Here is a 12,105-nt window from a genome sequence, read left to right on the forward strand (position 1 = left end):
TCAGGGGCACTTTAAGTGCTGTAACAACCATAGAAACATTAGACGCATAGTCACCAGTTAACACGGTCACTTTTTAAACTGTAACACCAGTCTTTGATGTGAAACAGACTGGCTGAAGTTCTACTTATTTTAACTCTGGGTTGAGGTGTATGTATGATGTGAACACTGGTATATGAACCCTTCCTGGAGTAGGTTACACTAATTTAGTTCAGCACACTTTGCGAACACGTCAGGTGAAGCTTCTTCTGACACGAGGATTGTTGAACCTACATTGAGTACTCAGTGGTGCACAGAGGACATACCAGCAGGTTTTACTGTGCTCAAACTGTCTGCTGTTGAAAATGCAGTCAGGGTGTAATAAAGTTTGTTTATAAAAACTGATTTTTGAAAAATGTAAATGTATTAAGAAAAATAATACAACCATTCTGATATGTATTCAAGCATGTCTAATACTGACCAGGTTTAATAATTATAATCTTACAACCTCAACACTCACTGTTACACTCAGCCAGCATGACTTACGATTATGCCTCCGCCAACAAATCCAACAGCAGATCAACAACAGGACGACTTCTCCCCCAATCTGCCTCATGCTTCACACATCACAGGAGAGCAGTAACAGGTATGTAGCTCCTACCTTTGACTGGCAGTACGAAGCACCAGCAGAGAGCCCTAACAGTTTATTTCACATATCAGTCGTTCAGTGTTGACTTACCTTCCTCACAGGCCGTTCCGCTGAAACCCGGACAGCATTTCCACTCCAGAGAGGTCACAGTGCGGTACACAACTTTGTAGGATGGTCTGACCACAGTCCTGTAGCTGAAAAACACACAAAAAATGAAGCCACCACAAATAACAGCAGCTGTTTGATTGTACGAGTTCTCTCTCTGCAGGCTGACGGGGTCAGTGTATTTTCTGGAAGATCCTTTTCCAGGTTGAAACCAGACTCAAAAATCAGGAGAAACTTTCGCTATTGCATTTTGAATTAATTTATTTTTGACAGAAAATGGAAAAAAAACAGAAAAAATGAGCCATTTTCTATTGTTTTTCTTTTTTGATGAAAATGGACAAACAGAAAAATTAACTGTTATCTTGTTTTTTCATTTCTGTCACAAAATTGGAACAACAATAACATTTTTAAAAAGGGGGCAAATTTTGGTCTTTTCATTTCTGTTATTTTGGTTTTTTGTTTTAATGAAATACTTAAGGAAAATGAAATCATGTGATCCATTCGGAAAGGTGAACATTTTAGAATAAAAGCCCTCCTATTTGCTCTATAAAATTTATTTTAAAAAGTCAAAGTACTGGTGATTTGCTGGACTATATTAATATTAGTAAGAAAATAAATGTATGTTCATTTATAATCCTGGACTGCTTAAGGTATTTATCCATGTATATGGCAGGAGTCAGATTTTCAATTTGTGATTGTGTTGTCTGGTTGAAAGGTTTGTTTATAAGTGTTGGTACACAATAAATAATTGAATAAATAAATAAACACATAATCAGAGCTAAAACAAACAAACATCAAACAAACAATCGGTTTAATAGGTAAATGTTGGCTTGGATGGCTTAATTTGACATGAGGGCTTTGTTTTGAAGTGTCCACTTTTCCCAGTGGGTCACATGATTTCTTTTTCATCAAGTATTTCATTAAAACAAGAAAACAATCATGGAACTTTAAAAAAAAAAAAAAAAAAAAAAAAAAGCTGGATCCCCTTTTCTACATTTTGTTATTTGTTTTTCCGTTTCTTCACTGAAATAAAAAAAAAATGACAAAACAGCTTGTTTTTCCGTTTTTCCATTAGTGCTAAACAGCACTACAGATAGGTACAGTGGCTCTACATTATGTAGAAATTTTAGGTGAAAATTGGCCAAATAAAAATGCTTACTAATGTATGATGTATCAATTTTTTGAAGAATTCATTTTTTCCCCAGAAGGCCTCCATAATTGAACTTTTTTGCCCCAGCATATCGTCATCTCCTGATAAGCTGTTTAGGACTGCTGCTTTCACAAAGACAACAAACAAGTTTAGAGTATGTGAGTACTTTTTCTATGCTTTTTAGGGTGCAAGATCCTCCTTAAAGCCTCATATCTCAGTGATTTATCAGCTGCATATTGCTGAGGTCACGCAGCAGTCTTACCTGCCCCCTGTGCATCCCTGTGGCCAGCGGCATGTCTGGTAAACCCGCTGGAGCAGTGTCCCATTCTGTACCTGGCATGTCACTGTCTTTGTGACTGTATGAGGACACCAGTTCCTGAAGGGAGACACAGATGAAGAGGAAAGTCATGAATACATGGTGGTAAAGCAGCCATTCTTTTAGTAAATACTGCAGGAAAGAGGAGTGTTTATTTTTTTAACACCTTCAAACATATGCACACACTCTATAAAGGAAATTAGCCATGCACTCGCATTCAACGCACTGTTGTCTTCCTTGAGCAGGGTTTAGATTCCTTCCTCCATCCCCCTTTGACCTTTTGTTTTCAAACTTCTTTACGGTGTTTACACGGTTTTAATCAGCCACGAGATTTGCAGGAGTGCATTGTGGGCCGTATTTACTCTGTGGTCTCTCTATCAGTACACATCCGTTTGCTTTGGTCTCTCAGAGGAGGTAAAGTCCCTCAGAGGGGAACAGAGAGGAAGACGAGGTCCCATGCTGAGATTAGAGTTTTCTCATCACGGGTTAAAGCCAGGTCAGGACTCCACTCCTTTTCTTCTGCGTCAGACTTTATCGGGATTCACTGAGGCCGTAAAACTGACCTCATGAGAAAAAGCTGATTTAAAGGTCACAAGTTAAGATCTCACAGTGAGGATATGATCAGTCAGAGCAGCAGAGTCAAGTGTGCTTACTTCAGGTTCAATACTTCGATACTTTATAATAACACAAGTGCCGAAGTCTTTGTTATTTTCATGATCAAAAGTACTGAAAGCGTCAAATCTTAAAAAAGAAACTACGGGCCCTCACAGTCATATTTTTAACAAAAAACCATTGGGAAAGAAGGAAAAAGCTCTAAATGCAAAGGCAAAAATTTAGACAGTGTGCTGGAGTTCTAGCAAGTTTTATGAATGGAAATGTGAAATGACCCAAGGACTATTTTCTTACCATTGTAGCAAATGAGAGGCAATGAGAGCACTCTGGCTGTGCCAAAGTCACGAATCCAGACAAACAAAATGGTGAAGTCAAAGACGAGTGGTGATGCTGATGCTGTAAAATAACTTAACACACCAGATCAACTGTTTTATAAATCCTATGCATGGATATATATTTCACATCCAACTTGAAAAGCTCCCATTGAAGGCAATTGGGAAGGGCAGGACTTTTCACAAAATTCTCAGCAGGTGACTGGACCAATGTTAAATCAGTCACAGGTTGCCCTTTTCTCCTCAAAGGACAATGATTTGTTTGAGCAAACAGCAAAAACACTGGAGCTTTATAAGATGGATTTGCCTGACGACTGATGAAGGCTGGCAAATCCACCTGCTTGGAGCTATAAGACAGAGGAAAGTTTTTGTTGAGCTCTGACCACATCCTGAAAAGCAGAAATGTTGGTGAGAAACAGCAGACACACTTTAGCAGTATGTAGCTATTGTTAGTGTTAGCATTAACATGTTCCATAAAAAGTTAAAAACCTGATCTGCAAAACCTGATTACAAAACGTTTAATAAAGCAGTAAACAGTCTGCTCACAAGAGAAAAGCCTGTCCTTCATGAAAACACAGCAAGTGTAGCTTCCGTAGCTCCCTAAGCTATGTAGATAACAGATACGCAGCTAAGCTAAGCTTATAATGTAGCTTTGTAAGCTACATATCTTGTTATCTCTATAGCGAAGTTAGCTTTAGCTGTGTTTGCTTAAGTTTTTAAGCATTTCTAAAGCTAACTCAGCTACAGACAATAGAGCGGGGCAGGCATGAGTCCTAAAACGCAAACATGAGCTAGCATTTTAGCACTTTCTGTTACCCGACTGAAAGTCTATGGGATTTTTGATTGACTTCTGGGTTAAATGCCTGAAATAAGGTCTGTTATAAACACAGGCTCAAGATAGTTAAAAGTTTTTTTCTATGACATAAAAAAACATTTGAAAAACGCCCAACCTTTGAATTTTATAACTTTTCACATCTTAATAAAGGCGGTTGATGAAGGGCAGCTAACGAGGCCCCGGACCATTTAAGTCATCATCCCTAGCGTGGCAAATGAGCCCGCCTCTCACTCGTATCCTCAGGTGATAACATTAAACAACAAAATTTACAAAATTACATCACAACTGCACTCTTCTATAGAGCAACATAGCTAAAGCTAAGTATATATGCTAAGTATCAAAGCTATCTATGTAGCTAAATTGGCTTTAGCTTAGTTTCCTAAAGCTCATGTTGCTAAAGCTAATTTAGCTTCTTTGGCTTTTGTAGTTATGTTAATACATAGCTAGCGTAGCTATGTTAGCTTAAGCTAATGAAGCTTAAGTGAGCCACCATTCATTTATCTACTTCTTAAAATGGTCAATACATAATTTAATCCCAGATTAGGCCTCTGAATTTTTCCTTTATTTATGAAATGAAGCTTAGTCTGTAATATTTGTAATGTGTTTATTATATGAATGTCACTGCCAGACTTTGGTTATGAATAAAGTTGAACTGAAAAAAAAAAAAAAAAAAAATCTAAAACTGTTAACATACTGGCACTTCCTTTCAGAGACATACGGCAGTGGCTACAGTGGCTGTCTGAGATTAACCATCTGCAGCCACACACCTCTCAACTCCTGCACACTTTCTAAATCTCATAAAAAGTTGACTATGTTGTGAGTGCCAGTCTATTTAGTTTAGGTAGTGTGCAGCAGTTTGGGGTTCTGTAGGGTTTTTTTTTAAGCTTTAGTACTTTTGGATACAATTGATCCCTAAACAACTGTGTTTAAGCAAAAATACCCCGATTATGTTCCCGTGGATGCAGCTATAGGAGAAGAAAAAAAACACAACACTACAGGCTGTGTTTACTCGATCAATAGACGTACAGAAAAGACGCTCTAAAGCAACAAAAACAACAGTGTGGATTGCACACAAAACTGCACTTTGTGTGTTCTGCTGCCAGTGTGTTCACAAGAGAAGGAGGAGGGGGGCGTTTCCCACTGAAGTCTGTTTGTCAATATGTGAGACCATATGTTTGTGTGTGGGTGGGTGTGTGTGTGAGACCATTTAGACTAAAGGAAACTGCCAAAGGCGGAGGATATGAAGCAGCCCTGAACTGCTCCCATTAATAATCCACACATGTTGTGACGGCTGCACACACACATAAACACACAGACCTGAAAAGCACATTCACTGCTGCACTTCAGAGATATTTCCTTTTCAAAGGAACATTTTTTGATTGCTCTAGACTTTTCTACATTTTTAATCATTTAACTTTTTAATTATTCTGTTATATTTTCTTTATTTAAAAAAATTATGGCACTCCAGTTCAGGATGGATCTAAGAGTCAGACACAATGGGTGAAAACTCAAGTCTTAGCAAGTGTAGTTGTTTGATTTCTAAGCAAAAGAGGCCTAATTACACTCATTTGGACCCCATTCACCTGAAAAGTCAATACGAACAAATTATTTCATGACATTTGGGGAAAGCTGGAACTAACATTTGGCAGTACACGATTGCTGGAAATCAGCCAAATTCACAGCGCTGTTTTAAAGCCTTGATATTTTGGAGGATGTTTTACCTTCTCTAAGAACATGGTGGAGGCATAAAGGAGAGATGAGGTGATCACCCTCAGAGCTGTCTCCAGAGGTAGGAACAGACATGCAACTGAAGCAAAAACAGGATCAGCAGAGCCAGCAGGGGGTAAAGATGGCATTTTGGTGCAGTTGTAGACATTAAAATACCTGATCAAAGAATGAAATTTAAATATTTTTCCCTGTTTATCACACTCAGTGCCCCATAATGACAGAATTTTAGACATTTTTGCAAATTTATTCAAAAGAAAAACTGAAATATCCCATTGACATAAGTATCCAGACCCTACTCAGTACTTAGTTGAAGCACCTTTGCCAGCAATTACAGCCTCAAGTCTTTTTGAATAAGAGGCAACAAGATTTGCCCTTTGGATGGGGAGATTTTCTGCCATTCTTCTTTGCAAATCCTCGCAAGCTCAGTCAGGTTGGATGGAGAGTGTCGCAGGAGAGCCATTTTCAGGTCTCTCCAGAGATGTCCAATAAGGTTCAGGTCAGGGCTGTGTCTAAGACACTCCAGGATGTTCACAGTTGTCCCTAGGCCACTACTGTGTTGTCTTGGCTGTGTACTCAGGGTCATTGTCATGTTAGAAGGTGAACCTTCAGCCCAGTGTGAGTTCCTGAGCACTGAGAACAGGTTTTTACTGAGGATATCTCTGTTCTCAACTATGACCAGCCTCACAGTCCCTGCAGATGAAAAGCACCCCCACAGCATGATGCTGCCACCATCATGCTTCACTGTTGGGAAGGTACTGGGCAGGTGATGATGGCTGGTTTCTTCCAGACATAATAATGCAGAATTGAGGCCAAACAGTTCCGTCTTGGTTTATTCAGACCAGATAATCTTGTTTCTAGTCTGAGAGTCCTTTAGGTAGGGAGGACTATTGAAATCCAGTACCAATATGGTCCTGGTACCAACACATCTGATATCTACTGTACCATACTGGCCACAACAATGTGACCCCCTGTCATCCCAAATAAAAGGAGAAAAATACATTCTCAAATTTGTGTGATTTGTGTGTTAAGTTACACCAGCATGAAAAAAAGGCCTGAGCTTCTTTTCAGTGCAATTTTCTGCAAAATGCAGCAAATATTCCCTAAAGTGGCTTAATATTAGTTAAAGTAATTTGGAACGACATTTCATTTTAATGCATTCAAAACAGGTTAAATTTGTTTGATCCGAAAGGAAATATTTTAATTCATAAATACAATTTAAGGCCTTATGTTTTACTTTTTATACCTTGAAACTATTGGGTATCTTTAATTGTTTGTCTGGAAGAAACATTGTAGAACTGAGGACCAGTATAAATAAATCCTAAACTTCCCAAATGGAGTAAAAGGGGAAACCATCCTCCACATGTGACGTAAATACAGGCTCTCTCCTCATGTATCTGAGTCTATCCATGAGGCCACACATAACACACACAGATCTATATGATTACCCCATGATTGCTTTCCCTTGTCCAGACAAAAAATACTCTAACCATGGGTGGAAAATTTCAGACATAGAAGGAGCTGTGGTCAGGTAAAGCTGTGAGTGAGGGGAGGGGGTTTAACTCTAACTCCTCCCCTCCACTTATCCTCCAGACCCGACAGATAAACATCAGAGTTTCCCAGGCCGGGAGGAGGCTTCACCTGGGAACAGCTAAGATGTTCACCAGGGGGTACGAGGAGGGAAGTAGGGGGGTGGGTTTATGGTCTTTTCCCCCTCTCTTTGCGTTACACTTATGCAATTACCAAAGAGGAAATGCCAACCGCTACTGCAGCGGAGAATGAAATAACAAAAGAGAGTTTACATTTCCCAAACAGCTTGGAAGTTAATACCTGCAGAACCTGCAGCGCTGTCCAGAACTCATTCAGGTGATGGATTATTAAAACAAGGCATCAGGAGCAATATTTTCTCTTAAACAGACAAAAACCACATTAAAAATATGGTACTTTAATGTCAGGTTGTCAAAATATTCCATACATTTTACAGCAAAACAATCAATAGTACTGAAAAGTGCCAATAAATTAAACATAACTGCATCTATTTTATAAGACAGGGACCAACCAAGAAATGAATACATCAAAACTTTTTGGACCTGTACATTGACTTAACAGCATTAAATCCTAGTCTACATTTCTGAACAGAAATATTGCCAATGTTATTATGCAATACAGGCTTTGTGCAGGAGATTCTCTGCGAATTCTGGTAAATAAAACAGGATATTACCCAAAGTATAGAAACATCACCAAAGTTTTTATGCAATTCAGACTGTATGCAGGAGTTCCAGTTATCAAAAATAAGTACTGACCTAACACATTGAAATTTTGCCAACATTTGTGTGCAATTTAGGCAGAGTGTGGCATTTTTTTCTGCAATTTCTGACACTTACAATTGAGATTAACCAGTGTAATAAAATCCTGCCAATTGTTTTGTGCAGTATAGTCAGTGTGCAGGAGATTCTCTATACCTTCCAGTAATGAAATAAAACAATTGTCCAAAATTTAGTAAAGTAACCATTGCATTCTGTGCAATCCAGACAAACTGCAAGATTATCAATCTGTGATTTCTGATAATAAAAAAAACAAGAAGCTTCCAAGTATACAGAGACATTGACAATTTTTCTTTGCATTTAGACAGTGCCAAGGAGTTTCTCGACAGCATCTTGTAATTACAAAAACGAAATGACCTAGTTATGTTGCCTGAATTTTTGTGCAACTGAGGGCAGTATGCAGAATTTTTTGGCATCTTGGTAAACGGAGACACCCAATAAACAAAAATGTTGCAAGTGTTATCCTGCAATTTAGACCGAGGGTAAGAGTTTGCTGATGACAAACAAATTCACTTAGATACATAAATATTTGCAATTTTTTGTGCAATTGAAAATTTTACCAGGAATTTGTCTGCAATGGCAAGCATCCCTAATGCTATTTTGCAATGCAGGCTGTATTCAGAAGTTTGATGTTGGCAATGTTTTTGTGCAATTTATGAACGATGCACCAGCGCACTGATGGATTATCATCATCAGATAATGATGGCCCTGTGAATGCGCATCTGCAAAAAAGGAGACATATGCTGATAACAGTTTCTGATGTTTGTCAAATGTAGAAAACAGACAAATCTGAAGTGCATACTGCTGTCAGAGTCAAAGATAAAGTATGGCAAAAATACTTGCTGCATACACTGTCCAGCTGACTGTCAAGATCATCCAAGTATGCAGAGAGCGGCATCTCTGATGCAATTAGCCAAAAAAATAGTGGAATACTATAAACATTCTCCAGTTGTCTACTTGTTTCAGCAGGCTGTGTAGATGCAATCAGAGGCCATAAAGACAGCAGCAGGATGTCTTAACCTGGTAGAATAATAAGTTTTACATGATGCAAAACCTCTCGGAATAAAAACACACACTTAGACTTTATCACACTTCTCTCCCCATTTGAACAGCTGACCAGAGAAGTCAGCGCTTCATCAGCTGCTGAAGTGATCACCTTGGTAAGAGCCCTGAAACGACTTTTCACACACCTACTGAAGCACTGCAAAACAGTTATCAGTCTCCTTCAGTTTTTAGTTGAGCCATAAGATCATTTTTAATTCTGCTATCGTGACAAACCTAGCTTAATGCTAAAGGATGATTTCATATGGGGGGTTATGGGTAATATCGCTCTCTCCTCAGGGATGTGATTAGAACCCCGTCTCACTTACAGCCCTGCAGCTCATTTGTAGCTGAGAACGACGACACAATGGTCCATTGAGTTTAGTCTGGATTTAATCATAAAGGGCCACAGGTGCTCGGTGCGCTCCGTCTTTCACTCTAAAATGTTTCATTGTCAACACCTTCCTCTTATTGGAGGCACCCTGGTGTTATAGAGTGTAAAAGCCAGCAGCACCACGCTGTTTCACTGGCCAAAGCATCAGGCAGGCCCTCAGAGAGTATCAGGTCTCTAAGCACACATGGCACATTCAGAGCGCCAGCCAAAGCCAAATAAATCATCAACCGTCTCTGAACGACACACGACTCAGCAAAGAGAGGGAGGCACAATCTTTGAGGAGAAGTACGACAGCTTCAACCCATCTGCTCCTCAGCACTGTAAACACAGAGACACAAAAAAACAGAGTAGGGGCAAAAACTTACTGAGACTGACACAAATACAAATGTCTCTAACATACTTTTTCAACTAGAGGACCAATCGCCACTTTAAGAACCAGAGCAGAAATAAAGGAACAAATCTAAAGACAAATACTGCAATCAGAAGATGTTTGAAAAATCATTTTTGTAAGGAAGCTGTCAGCCTGTTTATTAGTAGGGCGGAAACACACAGTGAGAACTATGAGAACACATAAAATATTATCATGATACAGCACTTCTGTGATAACTGATTGATATATTGCAAGAATTGTTTAAGTATTGGTGGGAATTGCAAGGTCATATGATTGGTACAGATGTGACATACTGTTCATTTTGCTGTATTTCAGTGAAAGAAGTGTCTCAATGTCATCGTGGACATGTGACTCTCAAACAACAGCTCTTCAGGGCAAAAAGTGTTTAGTGGAGCAGAGCAAAGGGAAGTGGGAACTACAGTTACCATCAGGCCTTGCGCAACCTTCGTCCTTTATGCTCAACTCACTGGCTTGATCTAAAAGTATAAAAATGGTGGATGCTTCCAATGGTGACAGACAATCAGACCCTAGCAACTTAGGTTTTTGAGATTGTGGATGCACTAGTGGCTTTTAAATCTGACGTGTGGAAGAATTTTGGTTTCCTGGTGTCAAGAAGAAAGGAGAAAATGTGATGGACTAAATTAAAAAAACAATTTGCAGACACTGCTAGAATGTGATAACACAATAGGGAATATGAGTAACATAAGGAGCCACTTGGCAAATCATCACCCAGGAAAGATTTCTAGGATTGGAAAGCGTTCACTTTTTAATACTGTCATACCCTCTCCAAATTTTATCAGGGTATATGCTATTACTGCCCCATGTTTAAGTGCTTTCCAGCGTGCATGTGCCTCTACAGGTGCTTCATTCATACCTTTAACAAAAAGCTGAGTTTAAAAAAACGATGTATATGTTTATTTCATTTATGTGCATTGGAACAACACAAAAAAACAGAATAAAAAAGCCAAAATTGTCAGAATTTTACACAAAACTCAAAAATGGGCCGGATAAAATTGTTGGCACCCCCAACTTAATATTTGGTTGCACACCCTTAGGGAAAAAATAACTGAAACCAATCACTTCCTATAACAATCAACAAGCTTCTTACACCTCTCAACTGGAATTTTGGACCGCTCTTCTTTTGCAAACTGCTACAGGTCTCTCAGATTTAAAGGGTGCTTCTTGCAACAGCAGTTTTAAGATCTCTCCATAGGTGTTCAATGGGATTTAGATCCGGACTCATTGCCGGCCACTTCAGAACTCTCCAGCGCTTTGTCTCCAACCATTTTTTGGTGCTTTTAGAGGTAATTTTTTGGGTCATCGTCCTGCTGGAACACCCATGACCTCTGACCCAAAATCTTTTGATCGTCTCCAGATTTCATGATTCCTTGCACACAGTCAAGGCACCCAGTGCCAGAGGCAGCAAAACATCTTTGAACCTCCACCATGTTTGACTGTAGGTACTGTGTTTGTAGGTCTGTAGGTACTTTTCTTTGTAGGCCTCATTCCGTTTTCTGTAAACAGTAGAATGACGTGCTTTTCCAAAAAGCTCTACCTTAGTCAAATCTGTCCACAAAATGTTCTCCCAGAAGGATTGAGGCTTACTCAGGTACATTTTTGCAAACTCTAGTCTGGCTTTTTTATGTCTCTTTGTCAGCAGTGGGGTTCTCCTCGGTCTCCTGCCATAGCGCTTCATCTCATTCAGATGATGACGTATGGTCCGAGCTGACACTTTTGCACCCTGAGTCTGCAGGACAGCCTGAATTTGTGTGGAAGTTGACTGAGGATGTTTATCCACCATTCCAACTATACTGCGTTGCATTCATTTGTCTGTTTTTCTCTTCTGTCCATGTCCAGAGAGATTAGCCACAGCTCCATGGGTTATAAACTTCTTGATTATATTACCCACAGTGGATAAAGGAATTTCAAGATCTCTGGAGATGGTCTTGTAACCTTCAGATTGTTCATATTTTTCCAAAATTTTGCTTCTTAAGTCCTCAGACAATTCTGGGCTCTTTTTTCTCTTCTCCATGCTTGGTGTAACACACAGGCACACAACACAAAGGTTGAGTCAACTTTTAGACATTCTAACTGGCTTCAGGTGTGATTTCTAGATTGCCAGCACCTGTTACTGCCACAGGTGTGTTTAAACGAGCATCACATGCTTGAAATAAAATGACTTACCCACAATTTTAAAATGGTGCCAATTATTTTGTCTGGCAAATTTTTGGAGTTTTGTGTTAATTTATGTCAAT

At 39.2% G+C, this 12,105-nt stretch overlaps 1 protein-coding gene across 5 annotated transcripts in view; it reads right to left on the reverse strand.

Moving 5' to 3' along the window:
* Positions 1-12,105, reverse strand: part of emid1 (EMI domain containing 1) — a 145,659-nt gene that overhangs the window by 122,785 nt on the left and 10,769 nt on the right. For all 5 annotated transcript variants that reach the window (XM_041787206.1, XM_041787207.1, XM_041787205.1 and 2 more), the window contains exons 2-3: positions 2,143-2,256; positions 716-819 (exon numbers count right to left, since the gene is read on the reverse strand). In XM_041787206.1, coding sequence (XP_041643140.1) covers positions 716-819; positions 2,143-2,256 — 218 coding nt within the window. The remainder of the gene's footprint in view (positions 1-715; positions 820-2,142; positions 2,257-12,105) is intronic.

This window comes from Cheilinus undulatus, linkage group 5 (assembly GCF_018320785.1).
Source record: "Cheilinus undulatus linkage group 5, ASM1832078v1, whole genome shotgun sequence".
NCBI lineage: Eukaryota > Metazoa > Chordata > Actinopteri > Labriformes > Labridae > Cheilinus > Cheilinus undulatus.